The sequence below is a fragment of the Lissotriton vulgaris genome, chromosome 9 (assembly GCF_964263255.1).
Source record: "Lissotriton vulgaris chromosome 9, aLisVul1.2, whole genome shotgun sequence".
In the NCBI taxonomy this organism is placed as follows: domain Eukaryota; kingdom Metazoa; phylum Chordata; class Amphibia; order Caudata; family Salamandridae; genus Lissotriton; species Lissotriton vulgaris.
The window spans coordinates 856,866,033-856,889,459 of NC_141697.1; the positions used below are offsets into that span (position 1 = coordinate 856,866,033).

At 43.2% G+C, this 23,427-nt stretch overlaps 1 protein-coding gene across 1 annotated transcript in view; it reads left to right on the plus strand.

Moving 5' to 3' along the window:
* Nucleotides 1–23,427, plus strand: part of LOC147692369 (cytochrome P450 2G1-like) — a 331,029-nt gene that overhangs the window by 18,988 nt on the left and 288,614 nt on the right. The window contains exon 2 of the mRNA XM_086938589.1: nt 13,901–14,063. Coding sequence (XP_086794715.1) covers nt 13,901–14,063 — 163 coding nt within the window. The remainder of the gene's footprint in view (nt 1–13,900; nt 14,064–23,427) is intronic.

Below are 23,427 nucleotides of genomic sequence, written 5' to 3' on the forward strand. Positions count from 1 at the left end.
TGTTTAAGGATCCAACGGATGCGTTGCAAGATAAATTGCCCATAGAAGATTCTAGTAACAACAACAGGGGCTCCTGTGGAATAATATCGAAATGGTATGGATATAATAATGCACACTGGCAATGAAGAGGGTTAGGGGGATGTCCAAAGGAGAAAAGACCATATTATCGGTTATTCACAGTCAATTTTCTATATAGCAAGTAATCAAAAATTATATACAGGAAGTAATATAACAATAGTGCGTAGTGTCCCCAATGAAAAAAAGGAATCTAAAGTACTAGTGACATATTTGTGACATATGTACAAGGTTTCCAATTATCATAAAGTCAACCATTTAAAAGTATACAGAATGTACACCACGTTTCTTATACAGTGATAAGCGCTGGTTTAATGGTTTGCTATCTGTTGATGACATTTCGACCCTTTGTGCATTGTAGGGTCTCTTCAGGACCTAGAAGGGTAGGGACATCTGAAGGGTGGTATGCGCAGCCATGTAAAGGAGGTGTGCCACAAGCGAGTAAAGGAAAGAAAAAGGATACGCCCAGCTGGGCATCCGTGTGAGGGTGGGGGAGGGCTAGCAAACTGTTGAGCAGCACCGCTTGGGAAAATCATGTGATAAATCCTATATATGTAAACACTACAATGTGTGCCTTCCTAGGCAGATCTCAAAATATGAAGGTTCACAGGAGGTGCAGCTACTCCGTTCCGTTGACTGTGGGTAACTTTCAAGAAAAGGCAATACCTGTAAATGTGGGACAGGTAGGAAATAACAGGAGGTGCAGTTGCTCCGTCCTGAGGTTGGAAGGGGTGCCAACGACCAAATGAATCAGTCAGTGCGATGGTATAGCTTCTGTAGCGCGATGAGAGGAGATTGATCCAACCTGACGGCGCAGCGCGTGGGAGCAGGGCAGCGTGTGTCTGTCTGCCTGGCTCAGTGACCAGAGGCGCTACAGAGGCTATACCACCACACTGACTGATTCATTTGGTCATGAGAGACCACATAGCAGGCCCTGACCGACTACACTACCTCCAGTCCACTGCGATCACTCAACTGCCATCTCTGGAATCAGACACACTTGACAAACCCATAAGGACTAGGGTCGAGGAGGTGATTGCTACAATCACGAGACTAAAGCCCATGATATTGCCAGGCCCAGACGCCTTTAGCAGTATCTTTTACAAGACATTTTGGAATCAAGACATTTGGATTCAAGATCGGCTGCCTGACTTTCAAGGCTGTGTTTGGGACCTCTCCTGCCTTTCTCAAATCATTGGTCGTCCCTTACTGCCCGGTACGTAATCTCCGTTCCTCCCATCGCCTATTGCTAGCTGTCCCTTCTACCAAACTTAAAAAAACTGGCGGTCGTAAATTCGCTTACCTTGCCCCCACCTTCTGGAATCAGCTGCCCCTCCCGTTTAAATCTGCCAACTCCCGCTTGGCATTTAGAAAACTTCTGAAAACTTACCTCTTCACGCAGACTGGCTACACCCCCGTATCTCCATCTCACAGCACTCAGCCAGCGCCAGGAAACCTTTGGTGTCAGTGCGCTATATAAGAGCCCCTTAAGATAAGATAAGATAAGATCTGAACTAGCTCCCTTGCTGACCCGCCTTTTTAACTCCTTTGTTAATGAAGCTCATTGCTTTTTTGTTCCAAGCAAAAAACCTGGCAGTGATCTTTGATGCTAAGCTATTCTTTGAAGGACAAATTAATCCAATCACTTCATCATGTTTACTCATTCTGAAAATCTTAAGGAACATTTGACCATTTCTTCCATCTAACCTGCAAAACAGATTAGTCACGACTCAAATTTCATCCAAGGTAGATTATGGCAATGCACTATTCATCAACATTCAAAAACGTTTTCTACATACATCACAATCATTACAGAATGCCGCAGCCAGGGTACTGCTAGGCATCCCAAAAATATAGTAAACTTTTGTTTTTTTCAGAAAAATGGGAAAAACGGGCTGCAAATGAAAGCCTCTGGGTTTTTCCCTGCAAATGTTATCAAAAAAGGGTTTGTGGGGCTAAAATCACAATTTTCCCAGCTTTTAGGGAATGACAGTCTTTTGTCAGAGATTCATTGTTGACACAGTTTTGGCATTTTTCTGGGACAAAGCCTATTTTTAGCTATTTTTAGTGCTTTCAACCTCCCTCCAGTTAATGGTAAAAATGAGTATGAAAGCAATAATGGATCCTGGGAAGCTATACATTTCAGAAAAGTAGACACAATTTTGAATTCATAAAGGGGTCATTTGTTTAAATCCATGAAGATTTCTTTATAGAAACTAACAGTTAAATATTGGAAACCTTGAAAAATAGTAGGAAAAAATGAGTCTATTGTGTCAATGTTTTCACCTGTAACTTCTTGTAATTATGAAGCAATATACGGTTACATCCACTGGACCCTCTTGGTGTTGGGGATATATAGGACTTGTAGGTTCAACAAAAACCCGACGAACCCAGAGCCAAAAACTGATCAGCAATTTGCAATGGTATTTTATTACGTACCGTGTATAGAGCAATTATTCTTGGAAAAATTATACATGGAAAAATAGATATGAAAGACACCTATGTATTTCTGAAATGGGTACAAATTATAGAGCTTAGAAACAGTACATAATTGCACATTTTCAAAATTGGGAATACTCATACTAGCATGAGAATTATTGGTCATTTTTCAAAATGACTTCTTTTTTACACATTGTCTTTCATTTGGAAGGGAGAAATGCATAAAAACACAATAGGTAATAACAGTTGATTTACACATCTGAATTACCCTAAGTCTCTCGATAATAGCGGTACCTCATTTGTGTGCGTCAGCCTTGTGCCCGCAACAGGAAACGGCGCAAAACGCAACGTGGTCACACCTCAATCTCGCAGTGAAAAATTACCCTTTTTTGGCAGATTGCCTAGCTGTAGTTTTTGTACCCTAGCTCTGCCGGCACCTAGGGAAACCTGGAAAACCTATACATTTTTAAAAACTAGACATTCTGGAGAATCCAGGATGGGGTGACTTAACTGCCTCCCACCAGGTTCTGGTACCCAGAATACCTTGCAAACCTAGAAAATTGTCCAAAAAAACAAATTTTTCCTACATTTCTGTAGTGGAAAGTTCTGGAAACTGTGTGGATCCACAAATGAACACCCACCCCAAGTTCCACAAAGTCTTCTGAGAAAAATGGTACCTCACTTGTGTGAGTTGGCCTACTGCCTGCAACAGAAAACGGCGCAAAACTCAACGTGGTTGCACCTCAATTTTGCAATGAAAAATTACCTCTGTTTTGCAAAGTGCCTAGCTGTAGTTTTTTAACCTTAGCTCTGCCGGCACCTAGGGAAACCTGGAAAACCTATACATTTTTAAAAACTAGACACTCAGGGGAATCCAGGATGGGGTGACTTAACTGCCTCCCACCAGGTTCTGTTACCCAGAAACCCTTGCAAACCTAAAACATTGTCAAACAAACACATTTTCTACACATTTCTGTGGTGGAAAGTTCTGGAATCTGCGTGTTTCCACAAATTTCCTTTCACCCCGCATTCCCCAAAGTCTTCCGAGAAAAAAGGTACCCCACTTGTGTGGGTCGACCTAGTGCCTGCAACAGGAAACGGCGCAAAACGCAACGTGGTCACACCTCAATTTCGCAGTGAAAAATGACCCTTTTTAGGCATAGTGCCTAGCTGTAGTTTTTGAACCCTAGCTCTGCTAGCACCTAGGTAAACCTAGCAAACCTATACATTTTTAGAAACGAGACACCCAGGGAAATCCAGGATGGGGTGACTAAACTGCCTCCCACCAGGTTCTGTTACCCATAAACCCTTGCAAACTTAAAAAATTGTCCCAAAAAACACATTTTCTCCACATTTCTGTGGTGGAAAGTTCTGGAATCTGCGTGGATCCACACATTTCCTTCCACCCTGGGTTCCCCAAAGTCTTCTGAGAAAAAAGGTACCCCACTTGTGTGGTCCGGCCTAGTGCCTGCGACAGGAAACGGCGCAAAACGCAACGTGGTCACACCTCAATTTCGCAGTGAGAAATGACCCTTTTTTGGCAAAGTGCCTAGCTGTAGTTTTTTAACCCTAGCTCTGCCGGCACCTAGAGAAACCTAGCAAACCTATACATTTTTAAAAACTAGACATCCAGGGGAATCCACGATGTGGTGACTTGACTGCCTCCCACCAGGGTCTGTTACCCAGAAACCCTTGCAAACTTAAGAAATTGACAAAAAAAACACATTTTCTTCACATTTCTATGGTGGAAAGTTCTGGAATTTGCCTGTATCCACAAATGTCCTTCCATCCTGCGTTCCCCCAAGTCTTCCAAGAAAAATGGTACCCCACTTGTGTGGGTCGGCCTAGTGCCTGTGACTGTAAACGGCGCAAAACGCAACCTGGTAACACCTCAATTTGGTAGTGAAAAAAGACCCTTTTTGGAAAAGTGCCTAGCTGTAGTTTTTTAAGCCTAGGTCTGCCGGCATCTAAGTAAAGCTAGAAAATCTATACATTTTTGAAAACTAGACACCTAGGGGAATCCAGTATGGGGTGACTTAACCTCCTCCCACCAGGTTCTGTTACCCATAAAACCTTGCAAAACTAAAAAATTGTCCAAAAAACCCACATTTTCTCCACATTTCTGTGGTGGAAAGTTCTGGAATCTGCGTGGATCCACACATTTCCTTCCACCCTGGGTTCCCCAAAGTCTTCTGAGAAAAAAGGTACCCCACATTTGTGGGTCGACCTAGTGCCTGCGACAGGAAACGGCGCAAAACGTAACGTGGTCACACCTCAATTTCGCAGTGAAAAATGACCCTTTTTTGGCAAAGTGCCTAGCTGTAGCTTTTTAACCCTAGCTCTGCTGGCACCTAGGGAAACCTAGCAAACCTATACATTTTTGAAAACTAGACACCCAGGGGAATCCATGATGTGGTGACTTGACTGCCTCCCACCAGGTTCTGTTACCCAGAAACCTTTGCAAACTTAGAAAAAGTGACCAAAAAAACACATTTTCTTCACATTTCTGTGGTGGAAAGTTCTGGAATTTGCCTGTATCCACAAATGTCCTTCCATCCTGCGTTCCCCCAAGTCTTCCAAGAAAAATGGTACCCCACTTGTGTGGGTCGGCCTAGTGCCTGTGACTGTAAACGGCGCAAAACGCAACCTGGTCACACCTCAATTTGGCAGTGAAAAATGACCCTTTTTTGGCAAAGTGCCTAGCTGTAGTTTTTTAACCCTAGCTCTGCCGGCACCTAGGGAAACCTAGCAAACCTATACAGTTCTGAAAACTAGACACACAGGAGAATCCAGGATGGATTGACTTGACTGCCTCCCACCAGGTTATGTTACCCAGAATCCCTTGCAAACCTAAAATATTGACAAAAGAAACACATTTTCTCCACATTTCTGTTGTGGAAAGTACTGGAATCTGCGTGTATCAACAAATTTCCTTTCACCCTGCGTTCCCTGAAGTCTTCCGACAAAAATGGTATCCCACTTGTGTGGGTCGGCCTAATGCCTGCAACTGTAAATTGCGCAAAACGCAACGTGGTCACACCTCAATTTCGCAGTGAAAAATGACCCTTTTTTGGCAAAGTGCCTAGCTGCAGTTTTTTAACCCTAGCTCTGCTGGCACCTCGGTAAACCTGGCAAACCTATACATTTTTGAAAACTAGACACCCAGGGGAATCCAGAATGGGGTGACTCAACTGCCTCCCACCAGGTTCTGTAACCCAGAAACCCTTGCAAACTTAACAAATTGTCAAAAAAACAAATGTTCTCCACATTTCTGTGTTGGAAAGTTCTGGAATCTGCGTGGATCCACAAATTTCCTTCCACCCTGCATTCCCTAAAGTCTTCCAAGAAAAAAGGTACCCCACTTGTGTGGGTCGGCCTAGTGCCTGCAACTGTAAACGGCGCAAAACACAACGTGGTCACACTTTAATTTGGCAGTGAAAAATGACCCTTTTTTGGCAAAGTGCCTAACTGTAGTTTCTGAACCGCAGCTCTGCTGGCACCTAGGGAAACCTATCAAACCTATACATTTTTGAAAACTAGACACCCAGGGGAATCCGGGATGGGTTGACTTGACTGCCTTCCACTAGACTCTGTTACCCAGAATCCCTTGCAAACCTAACACATTGACAAAAAATAATAATTTCCCCAATTTTTTTGTGGTGGAACGTTCTGGAATCTACGTGGATCTACAAATTTCATTCCACCCTGTTTTCCCCAAAGTCTTCTGAGAAAAATGGTCCCCCCGTTGTGTGGGTCAGCCTAGTGCCTGCGACAGGAAACGGCGCAAAATGCATCGTGGTCATACCTCAATTTCACAGTGAAAAATGACCCGTTTCTGGCAAAGTGCCTAGCTGTAGATTGTGAACCCTAGCTCTGCCGCCACCTAGGGAAACCTACCAAACCCACACATTTCTGGAAAGTAGACCCCCGGGGGCTTCCAAGGAGGTATGGCTTGCATGGATCCCCCGACGTCCCCTTACCCAGAATCCCCTGCAAACCTCAATTTTAGCTGAAAAAAATCAGTTTTTTCACACATTTTTGTGTGGGAAAGTGTGGCACCACCAGGCTCACACAAATTTCCTACTACCCAGCGTTCCCCCAGGTCTCCCGACAAAAATGGTGCCTCACTTGTGTGGGAGCCCCAAGTACCCGCGAAAGGCAAGGGCCAAAAACGTAGTGAGGTTTTTGGCCCTGTGCTCGATGGCCATCTAGGGAAACCTACCAAACCCACACATTTCTGGAAAGTAGACACCGAGGGCTTCCAAGGAAGTTTGGCTTGCGTGGATCCCCCAAGTTCTGCAATCTGTGTGTATCTACAAATTTCCTTCCACCCTGCGTTCCCCAAAGTCTTCCGACAAAAATGGTACCCCACTTGTATGGGTCGGCATAGTGCCTGCGACTGTAAACGGCGCAAAACGCAACGTGGTCACACCTCAATTTTCAGTGAAAAATGACCCTTTTTTGGCAAAGTGCCTAGCTGTAGTTTCTGAACCCTAGCTCTGCTAGCACCTAGTGAAACCTAGCAAACCTATACATTTTTGAAAACTAGACACCCAGCGGAATCCATGATGGGAAGACTTGACTGCCTCCCACCAGGTTCTGTTACCCAGAATCCCTTGCAAACCTAAAAAATTTACAAAAAAAACCCATTATCCCCACATTTCTGTGGTGGAAAGTTCTGGAATCTACGTGGATCCACAAATTTCATTCCACCCCGCTTTCCCCAAAGTCTTCTGAAAAAAATGGTACCCCACTTGTGTGGGAGGCCCAAGTACCCGCGACAGGCAAGGGCCAAAAACGTAGTGAGGCGACTTCAAAATTGCCTATGTCAAAACCACCTGCTTTTGCAAGGGGGGGTCACCTGGGTTTTTGGCCCGTGCTCGACGGCCATCTAGGGAAGCCTACCAAAGCCACACATTTTGGGAAAGTAGACACCGAGGGGCTTCCAAATAGGTATAGCTTGCGTGGATCCCCCAACGTCACCTTACCCAGAATCCCTTGCAAACATCAATTTTAGCTGAAAAAAACAGTTTTTTCACACATTTTTGTGTGGGAAAGTGTGGCATTACCAGGCTCACCCAAATTTTCTACCACCCAGTGTTCCCCTAGGTCTCTCGATAACAAGGGTGCCTCACTTGTGTGGGATGCACAAGTACCCACGACAGGCAAGGGCCCAAAACGTAGTGAGGCGACTTCAAAATTGCCTATGTCAAAACCACCTGCTTTTGCAATGGGGGGTCACCTGTTTTTTTTGCCCTGTGCTCGATGTCCATCTAGGGAAACCTACCAAACCCACACATTTCTGGAAAGTCGACACCCGAAGGCTTCCAAGGAGGTATGGCTTCCTTGGATCCCCCAACGTCCCTTTACCCAGAATCCCTTGCAAACCTCAATTTTAGCTGAAAAAAACAGTTTTTTCACACATTTTTGTGTGGGAAAGTGTGGCATCACCAGACTCACACAAATTTCCTACCACCCAGGTTTTCTCCCAGGTCTCCCGATAAAAATAGTGCCTCACTTGTGTGGGAGGCCCAAGTACCCGCGACAGGTAAGGGCCCAAAACGTAGTGAGGCGACTTCAAAATTGCCTATGTCAAAACCACCTGCTTTTGCAAGGGGGGTCACCTGGGTTTTTGCCCCGTGCTCGACGGCTTTCTAGGGAAACCTACCAAACCCACACATTTCTGGAAAGTAGACACCCGGGGCAAGATTTGCGGGTAGCTCTAGAGTGGGGCTTAAGGCTGGCACTCTTCTCCCTCAAAAACTGTTCAGCATACAAATTAGTCTGCTCAACAATCTCTGCCAAGAACACATCATCCATAAACAACTGAAAAAAATCAACTGGCAAAAAGTTTTCAGTGTTCACCCCACACCCTGGAACACCAGTAAAGTCTGGCAATGCTGCCTGCACCATGCCTGGGACAACCCAGAGGTCAGCACTTTCAACGGGAAGCCTTGAAGCCCCAGGCTGCCGCCCAGCTGCCTCCTGACTCACTATACCAACGGGAAGTCTTGCAGCCCCAGGCTGCAGCCCAGATGCCTCTTGCCTCACTATACCAACGGGAAGTCTTGCAACCCCAGGCTGCAGCCCAGATGCCTCTTGTCTCACTATACCAATGGGAAGTCTTGCAGCCTCAGGCTGCAGCCCAGATGCCTCTTGTCTCACTATACCAACGGGAAGTCTTGCAGCCCAAGGCTACAGCCCAGATGCCTTTTGCCGCACTATCGGCACATCAATGCCCTCCTCTAACACAGGCACTTCATCCGCACCAAGAGTATCTTCATCTGCACTCAGAGTATCTTCATCATCAGGTGATGCCATGTGGAGAGAAAACTCACTGCCTGAATCTTCCCCTCCCACCTCTGCCTCAGAATCAGAGTAAGTCTCTGGACCATGGTCAGAGGAAGAATCAAAAAGCCTTCCAACAACTTGCTGAGCTGTAATCCGGCGGCTATTCATTATCCTTACTAAGAAAGGAGACTGCACAAAACAAGTCAACAACCAACACTGTGAAAAGTAAGTTACAAGGGACAGCTACACTCACCAGCACCTACTCTGCAAAGACACAGCAAATAGTCAACGCTATCCCACTAGAAAGAAGAAAAAAATAATCTACAGAAAACAAAATACACATCAATTTTAAGGGGTTGTTTACATAATGAAGATTCAGTTACATCTAGGATCTAGGACCGTCATCGGGTAGATTAAGTTGAATAACACCATTCCAAGATGGCGTCCTAATTTTGAATGATAGTTCTTCCCTTGCTAGTTAGGATATATTTCTTAAACGTAAAAGTATGTAAATATTGTGATATAGGAGGTCCTAGTTAATTAAAGCCTTAGCATAATAATATTACTATCAAAATAACAATAATTAGTGCAATAAGTGGTGATTTATGAAATAACTTTAAGCAATGAATTCGGTCTTGTAATAAGAACTGGGGCGACGAATAAGATACTATTGATATAATATGTTGATTTGTATAGAATTAAGGCATGAGAATAAGGAATATGATTTAAGTTTCCATAGTTATCGATAAACGCCGTGCAATAGTCCACTTTCGCTAGCTACTGTTAAGGTATAAAAGCGTAATTCAAAATGGAGCTGATGCAAGACGTCGAGATGCGTGGAAACCGATATGAATGACACACAGTACTTTCACTGGTAAGTCCTCAAATAATGAGGATGAGGTACCGATGCAGCAGAAGATAGAGGCCAATGCTTTTATAGTATCTTAGCGCTAATATACACAATAAATTGTTGCGATTTATTGTAGATTGAAACCTTGTTGGAAACTATAATTTGCCTGGAAAATAATAACGAATAATCCGGACGACGTTACACAGCTCGAGTTGAGGTAAACTCATCTAATATTATGATGCTGGTTCGAGGTTCCGGTTTTTATTGAACTATCTTTTTAAAGAATATATAAATGTAATATTTTTAGAAATATAAGCCTTAGTGACGGTAATGAGGAAACAGTCTGTTAATGTCGGTCAGAACTAAAGAGACCTCTACCGTTTCTTAAATATAGGCAACATTAGTTAGATGACTAACTTTTCCGATACTGGATGTAGTTGGATTGTCCCCGCAAAAGATTATCACAGAAGGTGGGTAATCATTCACAAGAACAAGTGCACCTTGAAAAAGCGAATATTTTATGTATTACAGTAGTGTAGAGTGACGATATGCACTTTTGATACCTAATAGGAATAACTTCTTAACTCTCTGAATAAATAAACTTAATAATAAAAAATATTGCATCTCGATGGAGACCGAGTAGAACTATACCTTATAATAAAATAAAATAAATAGATTTTGATTTTTATATACATGGTATCTTGGTTTAGGGGATGAGTTTTAGATTATGTACGTTAAACATGTAGCTTTCGGAACCATAATAAATATATAGTATTTCTAATTATATAGAACCAGCAACATAAAATCATGTAATATTCTTCTCAATAGGAATTGGTTCTTGAGAACTGCAGCTTTTAAGAAATCTTATCTTAAAAATATTTAAAGATTGGTAAGTCGCGTAAAATTAATGTTAATAGGTATCATAGAATTGGACTCTTATCACGTTAGAGTGGTGCAACCGCATGATCTAGATAAGTTTTTCAACACATTTTTTAATCTCTTTCACATCACAGTCGTCTCCCCTTTGCTTAGGGGCTTCTCCTTCTTTTTCTTGTTTATATATTATTGGTGGAAGCATTATCAGCTTGTTCATGATTTTTGTGGACTTTACTGTACTAGTCTCCCTTTTCATTAAGCCTGAATGAACTATCATCCTGATATTTCAGGAATTGGGAGTCTTAGTATTCTATCTTTACACTGGATAGTATTCATCACCATCCTCATTTCTCTGTAAGGTCTAGTCTAGTCTCAATTTACTACTCACTTTTACTTTCCTCTAGTTATCTTCGTTATCCTTATTATCCAAGCAAAAATGTACTATTGAAAATGTAATGTTTTTTTACACAAAAGGTAATTGAGTGTGTATTCTATTTGCTTTTAGCCCTGACCAAGTCAATTGGCTGTAATAGCCAGACGAAACACGTGTTGGCAAAGATCAGTTGGCTATTTTGTATATGAAGATACGTTGATGAATTGTACCCAGTGATTGGATCTATTTTAAAGAAAATAAAGAAGATACAGAAATCAACATAATCTCTGGAAAGCTATATTGATTGGACTCTGTATATTCTCCAGAGGTGCTCAGGTTGAGAGTTGTTGTTGAGAATTGTTAGGCATACTTTGTATACCTTTTGGTACAACTCATGGCAGGAGTTGTATCTCGACCTTAGAGCATAGGCTAGATTATAAGCAACAGATTTGGATGTACACTAATCTTGCGCAGCGTTCCCTACTGCCATAAAATTGTATATAACACATCAAACACAAATGCAAAACATTTTTAGACACTCAAAAAACAGAAACCAAACATACTGGTATGATTACACACTTTGCAAAAACCACATTTACATTGAAATTGTACAAAAAAGGTCTCTTACCAAACACATGCAACTACACAACAGCAGAACCACCAGTAACGAAATCGCAACCTGCAACATTCTAAAGAGCAAAAGCCTTGAACTAGAACAAAAAAGGGGAAATAAAACATTAAAATTCCCAAGAAATGCAAACAATACACATTATAACAGGCTATATCACAGGCTATGTCACTTCACAAATGGGGGCAGAAAGGCCAAATAAACTGGCTGAATACACATAAACAAATATATGTCCCCTGGAAGCAACCAATTTATTTATTTTTATATCCCTGGCACTAGAAACCGATTGGTCACTTTCAATTAAAAAAAAAAAACAATTCCCTGGCTCTAGTGGGTTTTTATGCCCCTCCCTGGGGCCAGAAACACCATGAAATCAGGCTATCTGTCCCCAGGAGGGACAATAAATATATATTTTTTAAATTGGGCCCCCTAGAAGCAACCGTTGCCCAAGGGGTCGCCTCTTTTTAAAAAAAAATGAATTCCCTGGTGTCTAGTGGGGTTTCCTGCGCCCCCCCCCCCTGGGGGCAGAAAGGCCAAACAAATAAACCAATCTACCAACCTTATGATGTCAGCTGTGCGCGCTGACGTCATCAGGAAGCGTGGGGGGACTTGTGGGTGGCAGCGGAAACTCTTCCGCTGCCATCCCTGTTGGTGAGGGCACGATCGATGCCCCATGGGAGGAGCACCAGCGCTCCCCCAGGGGCTGTGCTGATGACGGAGCGGTTCCATCATCAGCACAGCCCAACCGATGCTGATGACGGAACCGCACCGTCATCAGCATCAAAGGGGTTAAGAGCACAACATGCTATTGGCCCAGCTTACTTTATACATCATTTTCATCAATATATCCCAACACGCTCACTGCGATCATCCACAAGTGGAAATCTGTCAATCTCCCGATTTAAAGAAGCCAACTGGGGTGGGAGAGAGATCTTTTTATGCACATTCTTATGGAATTCTCTTCCTGCAGAACTAAAATTTAAAACTAACTTGAGTTTAGGAAAGAGCTAAAAACGTTGCTCTTTTCAAAATAATTCTGTCATCTTCTGGACTTGATCAGTCTGTCAGTTTCTGCTTAGAGCCTAAATACCCCCGGGTGATTGCTGCGCTTTACAAATTTTATTTTATTTTCATTTCATTCATTTCATTTCTTCTTCTTGGTAGGCCTGGTCCCCTTATAACTCCTTATGTCCCTCTACACTTTCAACTCTCCAAAAGTATCTTTTACTCTGCCTTTGCAATGTGTATGCCTTGATAATGAACATCAAGGAACCAACTATTACAACTTATTTGTTGTTCCTCTGTTACATTATAGAGGATTATGAGGATGTGTGAAATGGAGAAAAGTGTAGAATGAATATGATTTTATGATGTGGACATTGCGCTCTGATGGGAAAAAAAGAAAATATAAGGCAAAGAAGGTAGGAAGAAAAGGAACATGGACGATGTACTGAAGAAGGATGGAGAAATATCAGTAGACTAATGAAAAGTCAATGTATCTCATTAGCACTCGGATTGGAACTTCAGGAGCTGCACAGCCAATACAAATGTTTTCTTTGCATCCACAATTAGAAATGAAATCCAGTATTTGTAAAGCGCAAAATATTATCCGAGGGTGTCAAGGGGCTGGGGGCCGTCGGGAAGATTAGGCGACTTATTGCCCAGAGTCACTTGATTCTGGGCTAACCTGACCCTGGCACCGGGGATCGAACTGTGAGCCCCTGTGTTCTGGAGTCAGGTACCCTGGATGCTCTGGCCACTGTGCCACACCTCTTCCCGCTAGAGGTGTAAGCATGGCCAGGAGACAGTTTGTGAGTACCCATTTGTACCATTGTGCTGGTATACACAGTTAAACTGAAGAATATAGTGATACTCAGCCTAGGACCTGCACGTAAGGTGCCGTTGGTGTAAATTTAGGGAACCTAATATACTACCATTTCATGTTAGGCTGATATCTAACCATTAGAACCAAAACTGGACCCCATAAACTCATTTGTATACCTAATAGTGCAATCCAGGGCTAGTGGGACACGTACCAATAACACAGTGGACATTATTTTGACTCGAAAAGTAATATCAACATATTTAAAAATGTGAAATAAATGATAAACTTGATGAAAAATCCACACAACAATGTCCTCCACATTCAGATCGTGGTTGAGGAAGATCTTTCAGTGACTTCTCCCTCAGTTTTAGCACTTCTGCCAAAAATCAGAGATTTTTTCTTAAGTGATCTACAATTAATCAGATCCTACATCTTAAGCCACATTAACAAATACAAAGATAATAAATCAGTTGATGTGATTTTTGTAAACAAGCCACGCTGAAGGTAACATTTGTATTATATACATTTTGTTTTCTTACGCAGTTAAGAGAGCAGTATGGTGATATGTACACTCTATACCTGGGATCTCGCCCAGTGATAGTGCTCCATGGGTACGATGCTATAAAAGAAGCGTTAGAGGACCATGCAGACACCTTCAGTGGAAGAGGAGCATTTCCAACAGTTGATGGATTCTTTAAAGGATTTGGTGAGTAATATACCTGTTATAACATAGACTGTGTCTAGTAACAGAATGGCCCAAAAAAGGAGGATTGAACGAAAGATACAAACCGATTAAATCATCATGAGTATCAATCCATGGGAAAATCTCACATGTACATAAATTCTGAGAGTTCAAAAGACAGTTCTTTGGATTCTATGATATTCAATGTAATTACACACCTATGACACATTTTGACAATTTGGAATATCTATTGTTATAGGCAAGCAACGTTCTACTTATTTTTAGGTCTCGCCTACGCAGCGCGCATGCGCTGCTTAGGAGGAGACCTATAGTCATCGGTTCCCTTTTTTCCCCAAAAATGTGCACACGCTCCATTGCCTTCAATGGCAACGCATGCATGTGTGACGAATGCCTTACGGGAGCGAGCGGCAGCACCATATGGTATCAATTATCGCTGCTGGCTTCCGCAAGGGAATTGGCAGGCCCCCTCCCCCTGCTGCCGTGCGAGCACACACGTTTGCTTGTTTTTTTGGGGGGGGGGTCTTTTTACATGCCTTCTTGCTGTTTGTTACAAATCCCTAACTACTGCTAATGTAACTCGATTTATTTGCGTTTATGTACATCGCTCTGTCACCTCCCAAAGAGGCCCCATTTGATGAATATTAATAATATATAGAACCAACAAGGTCGAGTACACGCGTAAAATATCTCTCTAATGGACTTATAATAAGGATTCCACAGAGTAGCTCATTTTAGCAGTGAGAGCCGCCTCGGCCTCGCGTGTTCAGAGGAGGGCCACACCACTCTGGTCACTATCTTTGAGCATCAGGACACATAACGTGCCATTACGAGGCCGCCTTGTCTTCTCAGCACGCGCACATGCATGGGGGCTCGCGGGCAAGGGCTTGCTTAAGGACTGAACTGGAGCCCACAGACGTCCCTGCAAGGAGGGGCCTATTGATGAGCTTTCCGTGGGAGGAGGAGGCCACTCTACAACAAGCTTCGAATGAGGGACATTAGGAGAGGAATCGACAGTCTAGATCAAGGCCAGCTACCTTGTCTGTGCCTGCTGCTCTCATTAGGGAGCCCCGAGGGGTTATCAGGTGGCTTAATGCAGGCTGTAGAGTCTAGACAGGCCCCAGCACCTTGCAATGGTGAGCGCAACCCAGGAACAGGCTGTGGTGCCCCGGACCCTGTGGGGATGGCGGATGGGGCCTTTCTGTCTTGGCACATTGTTTAACACGAGCCCTCCTTTCTCTTCCGGGTCAGCGTGCTGTACAAAAGAGAGGATGGGAATCAGCATGGGCGTGGGGACCCTGGGAATTTATCTCCTCGAGATTTTGGAGTGTGGGGGACACGGGCACCAGTCTCCCAGATCTTGAATTTGCAACTTAAAAATATACAGATAGAACATATCTCTCTGCGTTTTGCCTGCCTACTTAAAGCACTGGAACCTGCAGAGCGAGATCTCTTGGTTTTGTTAAATATGTATTAATGGTCAGTGAGGTGTTCAACCTCTCCTAAAATCCTTCCGTTTATCCCGGTAGTGGAGGGGAAGGCAGGAGATGCTATTTGATGTTAATGTTAGCTCAGCTAACTTGAGGAAAAGAAGGATTTTGGAGGAGACAACACCGCAATTAAATAAATAACAAAAACGAAGATGTCCCAGAATTCGTCACCCGAGCATTTGCTCCTTAGATTACTTTACAACTCTTCAATAAGACGCTTGCACAGCATCATTTTGTCCAGGCCTGCTTCGTCCCCGTGTTTGGACTTCAAAGCCAGTGGAAATATTTTAACCAGAAAACCACCTCTTTGAATCGCATGCCCCTCCCCCATATTAACACTAATTGAATAACAACTGAATAACAGAACACAAAGCACTTACTTGCATCATTAAACGGGAGAGAGGAGGATGTAACCCTACAGTCTATGAACAGCACAATATGCAATCCTGGACCCGATTACTGGCTCACCGGTTCCCACATGACCCGCCACTTCACTTCACTGTGTATCATTTTCCTTCACACTCCAATTTCAGAGCACATTAAAGCAACTCAGTTCAGAATTTATGCTCTACAAATACCTCACATGCATGCTTAATATAAAATATTCTGTCTTTACATTTATTAAGATCATAGGATACATAAATAGAGGACATGACAAAATGACACAATCTGGGCAGCGTGTGGCAACATCACCAGGTCATAGGGTTATTCCCATAGGTTTCATTTTTTAAGAATATTTTTTTAATAAATGTCACTCAAGTTATATAATCCTATATTTTATAATGTTAAACTCTTTATCATACTTTTTTCCTAACATGTGTTTCCTGTTTGACATATTTTGATGGTTCGGATCATGCTTTGGCATTTAGAGGAATATATGACGTAATCCCGCATACCATCAGTCCGCAAAAATAATCCAGCATATACTAATAGGCCGCAAAATAAAAGAACGAAAACTTTTAGAACGAATATGCCTTTAGCACGCATGCCTTTACAACGAAAAGGCATGCATGTTAAAGGTATACTCGTTGTAAAAGTTGTAAAGGTAAGTAAAAGTACACTACCCTACCCTACCCTACACTACCCTACACTCTAATGTAATACCCAGCACGACCCCCCAACACTACCATAAAGCACCTCTACTTCCCTACACAAACACTACAACAGTACCTTAATACACTACCCCCAGCATGACCCTACACAAACACTACAATACTACACTAAACCACTACAACCCCTAAACCCTAAAACACTACCCCCAGCATGACCCTACACTACAACACTACCCAAACCCTAAACCACTACACCCCAGCATGACCCTACACTACACAAACACTACAACACTACCCTAAACCCTAAAGCACTACACCCCAGCATGACCCTACACTACACAAACACTACAACACTACCCTAAACCCTAAAACACTACCCCTGCATGACCCTACACTACAACACTACCCAAAACCCCAAAACACTCCACCCCAGCATGACCCTACTCTACGCAAACACTACAACACTACCCTAAACCCTAAAACACTACCCCCAGCATGACCCTACACTAGGCAAACACTACAACACTACCCTAAAACCTAAAACACTACCCCCAGCATGACCCTACACTACGCAAACACTACAACACTACCCTAAACCCTAAAACACTACCCCCAGCATGACCCTACACTACACAAACACTACAACACTACAACACTACCCTAAACCCTAAAACACTACCCCCAGCATGACCCTACACTACGCAAACACTACAACACTACCCTAAACCCTAAAACACTACCCCCAGCATGACCCTACACTACGCAAACACTACCCTAAACCCTAAAACACTACCCCCAGCATGACCCTACACTACACAAACACTACAACACTACCCTAAACCCTAAAACACTACCCCAGCATGACCCTACACTACACAAACACTACAACACTACCCTAAACCCTATAACACTTCCCCCAGCAGGACCCTACACTAAACAACCACCACAACTCTACACTACACTAACACAACTCTACACTACACAACACTACACTACAAAATCACTAACCCACTTACCTCTCTCGTCATCGTGGTTTTCACAACGCAAATGCATTTACCATACATGCCTTTAAAACGTAATTCGTTGTAAAGGCATGCGTGATAAATGCACATGCGTTTTGAAAAAATGCGGGATAATGGTATGTGAGGTCAATGACCTTGCGGGATAATGGTATGCGGACTGAAAGTCCGCGGGATAAAAAATGCGGGATAATGGCTGCAAACCATTTAGAGCCAAGCCAGACCACCTAGGCCGGCTCTCCAAGGCTGATCATGCCCCCCACAGAAATATAGTGTCTTCTACACCTTTGCCTGATGTCTTTCAAGACTGTGCACATTGGATTCGAAGGTAGGAGATGTAGCCTAAAAGCCAGATCGTCCGACTTTGGAACTGGGGAACTAAGTTCAAGTCCCAGCGTCGGCTCAATATCCTTTGATTCTGGGAAAAATTACGAAATATCCCAATACCCCCCCCAAAAAAACTGATTCTGTAACGAAATCTAGTGTTCATGTGAAGTGCTGTAACGCCCATGGGTCAAGTTTGCACTATATAAAAGCTAAGGGAAAACACACATTGGCATAGCCAACAGGTCTAGCCTTTGGGACCTTATAAGTGTTTAGGTATCCAGCTCAATATCCTTGGTGCAACAACATCAACTGTTGCATGGCTAAACATGTATAAGGTCCCAAAGGTGAGAGTTAGAGTTGTTAGAGTTGTTAGAGTACTGTGTACAATTATACAGCTGCAGTATCTTTCAGTATATCACTCTTGATTGGAAAAACATCTTTACTTATTTGGATTGGTATGTATTCAAATCTCTTTCTTTTTAACATATGTATACATATTGTTCAAATTACTCAGCTGCTGCCTGATGACTAGGTTAGGAGTATAGTTCTTTTCACAGATGTTCTAACTTTTTAAAAACTTTGCAGGCTCTCTGAAATGTACACATTTTGAAATGTTTTCAAAAGCATGCAAAAACATCCAAAAGTAGATATTGTTGGTGAAGAACCAGCACAAACCTACATTGTGCATCATTTTTAACCTTTGAAAGGTCTTTTGTGGTGAAAATTCTGTAAAATGTTTTCTTATAGGTTAATTCATTCACAGTCAATGTTATTTGAAGTTCAAATTCAAATATCCTACAAAATTCATGTCTGGGCCCTATTTACAGAGTCATTGATATGGTTACATCTAAGGGGCTGATTATGAGTTTGGTGGTCTGTGTGCCAAAGAACCACCTGCGCCACCGCCATGCCACTGCTGCACCGGTGCACGTCCGATCTCTGTATTCGAGTTGCACTTGGAGAAATGTGACGGCCTTCATAGCGGTTTAGCCAGTGGTCTTGCGCAGTCCTTGCTGTTGACATAAAAGTTGGTAGTTCACCAGCGGACACCACCAGTGTTGTAGCTTGACCTGTGAGCACATTACAAGTACACAGTGGCCTTTGGTTTCCACACCCAAGATGCGCAAATGGCGTTTTAGGAATAGTTGTCAATGGGCGCCGGACAAGACCCAAAAACAAAAATTAAAAAAAATTGAAGGCAGCCGACCATTGGTTGGTTAAAAAAAAAACACACACCTGGTGTGGACTGACAAATCGTGATGGTTGCATAGCAGCCTATAAAACACAAACATACTTTGACCATGATCCTTTGTGAATCCATATGTATCCTTACCTGCACACCAGTTAAGCAACATCACTGTTAGTTCATTCCTAACACAGATCAACTCCCACCACACCAAAACGCCTTATCCACATCATTTGCATAACTCCTTCTATTTTTGTATCACATCCAAGTCCCCTATCTGGCACACAAACGTTCTCATCATTTATATACTTCTTTTTTTTCCCACAACCATGGCTCCCAAAAATACAGCATTTGGCATTCAAGAACTTACAGTCATGGTGGATGAAATCATAAGAGTAGAGCCCCTATTTTCAGAACCCAAGTCAAGCACACTCCTCACACTAGGAAAGTGGAAGTGTGGCACAAGATTGTCAGCAAAGGGAAGGCTGTTAGGAACATCCTCTGCACACAGGGCAACATTAGGAAGAGGTGTAATGACCTCCGGTCGAGGACGAAAGCGAAATACAACTATCACCAGGAGGCACAGAAGACTGACAGTGGCCATCCTAGTGCACTACAACAGCTGCAACCCTAGGAGTAGAAGGTCTTGGGCATCCTGCACACTGAGGGCTTAGTTGGAATTGAGGGGGGACTGGACTCTGGAAAGTGACACCACAACAACTGTCTTAAAATCACAATTACCTATTTACTAGCAGCACTGCCTTTCCTATTATTGGATCCATCTACTCTCATAACATGCAACACAGAAAGTATCTGAGAAGAATGTCTGTCAGTGGCAATGTGATTGATGGCATATCTCACACCATACTCACACATCCATGACATTATACATCTGACCATCCAGCCTGAGGAGTGCAAATAATGATGGCCAGAGTAATGTTATGACAGCCCAATAGCCACAATAACCACAGTGATAGACACACAGGTCAGGATCAATGCCAGGTGACTCCTTGTTCAAAGCGCCATAACTGCATCAACAATGTAATACACACAAGCAAGCTGCATATTGGACAGAAAGTCATTGCAATAACAACTGGAATGGATAAGAACACATGAGATTACTGCACTGTGTGTTTGATGTCAGTATTGGAGATGATCTAGCCATCCTAAACACTGGGAAACAGAGACACACAGCCACAGAGCTTTTGAAACAGAAACATTGCATGTGCCTAGAGCTCCATAGCATCGCTACCTTGACTCATCCATCTCCTCTTTCACTGTCCAACCTCCATTTTCAACCTGAAACAAAATTATCTGGATGGACTTACAAAAGATTTGACACTTATCATGTGTTTTTGTACTCAACAGCTGGTATTTCCCCTGCTATTGGGGAGAACCAGGCCAGAGAGAAGGCTCCCAAACAAACCCTGGAAGAGAAAGGCAAGCCCTCAGTGAAGAGTCAGATCCTGAAACTGTGGCTGTTGATGACCAACCTGGCACTTTAGGGAAGCCTGGGCAGATGGTATCTCTTGGCATCACTGGGCCCACTCCTCCCACAATAGCTGCAACACCTACGGTAACAGCTTGTCCCAGAGTCCCAACTTCTCAGGTGGCATCACCTCCTCAGTCACTGAAGAGTCAGGACCCAGTGGCAGTGGGCAGTATGTGCCAGGAGCACTTGCCACTGGGGCTAGACATGGTAGGAGGAGAAATGTGGCCCGAGGGAGAGACTAAGGCCACTAACACCCAGGCTGCCTGGGCAGAGGGTCTCAGTTTGCCTCACTGATTACACTACTCATACCACAGCTGCCACACCAACTGAAACCATTACAAAAATATTGGTCACCCAAAAATGGTCCTGGATCTGGATACAGTATGGGACAAAAAACAGTGGTCCTAAACCTTATATATAAGCAAGAGGTCAATCAGTAATACTTTGTATATTCGGTAAAGCATTTCTCGAGCATGCTAAGAAAACAACAGTCTGCTCATGATACTTAATAAATTATTCAAACAATAACAAGGAGAATGCAACAAACTAAATTCTAAAACCACATGCATTTTATTTTCATGTCCAGTGGTGAAGTAAACAAATTACTATACACTCTACATTAGGTATTTACCATGTAGGGGTTGCTCCAAGGGGAACATGCGTAAAGGAGAGTGCTCAAGTGTGAAGTGGTGAGGAAAAAGAAGGGTTTCAAGGTAGTGACATAAAAAAAAAACAGTGTGTATAAAGGGTCCGTTTCGTATGTTAATATCCTAAAGGCCTCAGAGTGGTGTCTAATTCCCACATTTCTACAAAGCTGGATTATCCATTTAGACCTTGGTCTGCTGTAAGCAGGACAGAAGAGGAGAACATGAAGTTCGGTTTCTTTGGTCACGGTACACCCAGGGCATCCTAATTTAGTTGCTCCCTTTCATTTATTGGTAAATGCTCTAAGCCGGAGGACCCCTTGCCTAAAATGAATATACAGTTTATTTGCAATAAGGGGCTGGATGCTATCCAGGGCCAACTCCAGTTTGTACTACTGTTTGGCTTCCAGATGTCAGACTGCATGGGTTAGTACACTGGGATTAATTGGTGAATTTATGTTTCTTATAAGCAGAGAGTAGGGTTTTTTTAGAAATTGAGGGGCAGGTCTCTTCTGGCGTCTGCCACATATTTATCCTTCCCAGTGCTTGGCAAGTGTTCCTAATGTGTTACAGCCAAGGTATATTCTGTGCACCCAGTATAGTCATAACATCCCTCAATTCCTCCCTGTAATTCACCAACACGGGCATACTCCAAATACGGCACCAAAATAGGAGTGGACGTGAGGCAGTTAAATCAGCAATGGGGCCAATACTAAAATCCAGCCGTAGTGGTGTCCGCAGAGTACTTTTCGGAAGCGCCAACAGCTGCCTGAGAAATTTATTCTCAGTTAAAGAAAGGATGTTGGTTGGGCAGTGTCCCCAGAGCTCCTCTCCATATAGCGACGCTCCCCTTGCTTGGACTTTGTATATTTCTGCCGGAGGGCCTACCACTTTCTGTGTGCAACTTTTATAAACTTTCAGAATTCCACCTATGGACTGCATGAGTTTTAAACTAGCTTTCTCTATCTGGTTCCCCCAGTCCATCTTATCGTTAAGTGTCAGACCTAAATAGTCAAAGATATACACCCTCTCAAAGCCCATGCCTTCCATTTGGGGGTGTGGGCAGTTGATGGTACTTGGATGGAAGACCATATATTTTGTCTTTTGGAGATTTATCACCAGATCCCGCTTCCTGCAGAATCAACAGAACTCTTCCAAGACCTGCTGCATACCCATTGGTGATTTAGAGAGTAGCACGGTATCGTCCCCAAACATTAAAGCTGGTATTTTGCGGTTACCTAGCCTCGGGGAATCTATGTCTTTTACAGCCAGTAGAGTTTCAATAAGGTCATTTAAAAAGAGGGAGAACAGGGTCTGGGCTAGAACACATCCCTGTCTCACCCCTTTCTCTACCGGGAAGGGGGCCGTCAATTCCCCATTCTTGCCGTACCTTATTCTCGCATACGTGTCCTGGTGCAAGTGCTTAAGCAAACTGCATGGGTGGTGTGGTACTCCCAAAGTTGGTCCCGCTGTACCATATCGAATGCGGATTTAAGATCCACAAAGGTTAGGTAAAGGCTGCCACCCTCTAAAGTAAAAAATTTCCAATAAATCATTTGCAATCTAAAGATCTGATCTATGGTTGAAGTTTTGGACCTAAACCCAGCTTGTAAAAGCGTTAATACTTTTTTTTTCCTCCATCCATGATTGCAGTCGATCAAGGATAACCCTGGCAAATATCTTTTGGGTAACGTCAATGAGACTAATTGGACGATAATTTGCCGGGTTTAGCCGGGAACCTTTTTTATAAATAGGAATAATTTCTGCCCCTGCCCAAGTCGGGGGCATTGCCATACCTTGTAGGATGGCATTGAACAAAGTCCAAAGGTAGGGTGTCCACACTGGTTGCTCATTTCTAAATAGGTCACCGGGGATTCCATCAAGACCGGGTGCCTTAGCTGGGAGCAGTCTTCCCAGGGCCGCGTTAACCTCTTTCATGGGGCAGGGAGGTGCATCACAAGTTAGGTTGGTTTCATCCGCTGATTTTTCCCTGGGAGGTACTTCACCATCAGTGCTCCTCATATATACAGTTTTAAAATGGGATCTCCAAACTTCTTCGCCCAAGTTTGGCTCAATTGCAGAGTTGCCTTCAGATTTACCAGTTTTCACTAGATTCCAAAAGCCTCTCATATCACGGATGTCTAAAGCTTTTCTAATTGC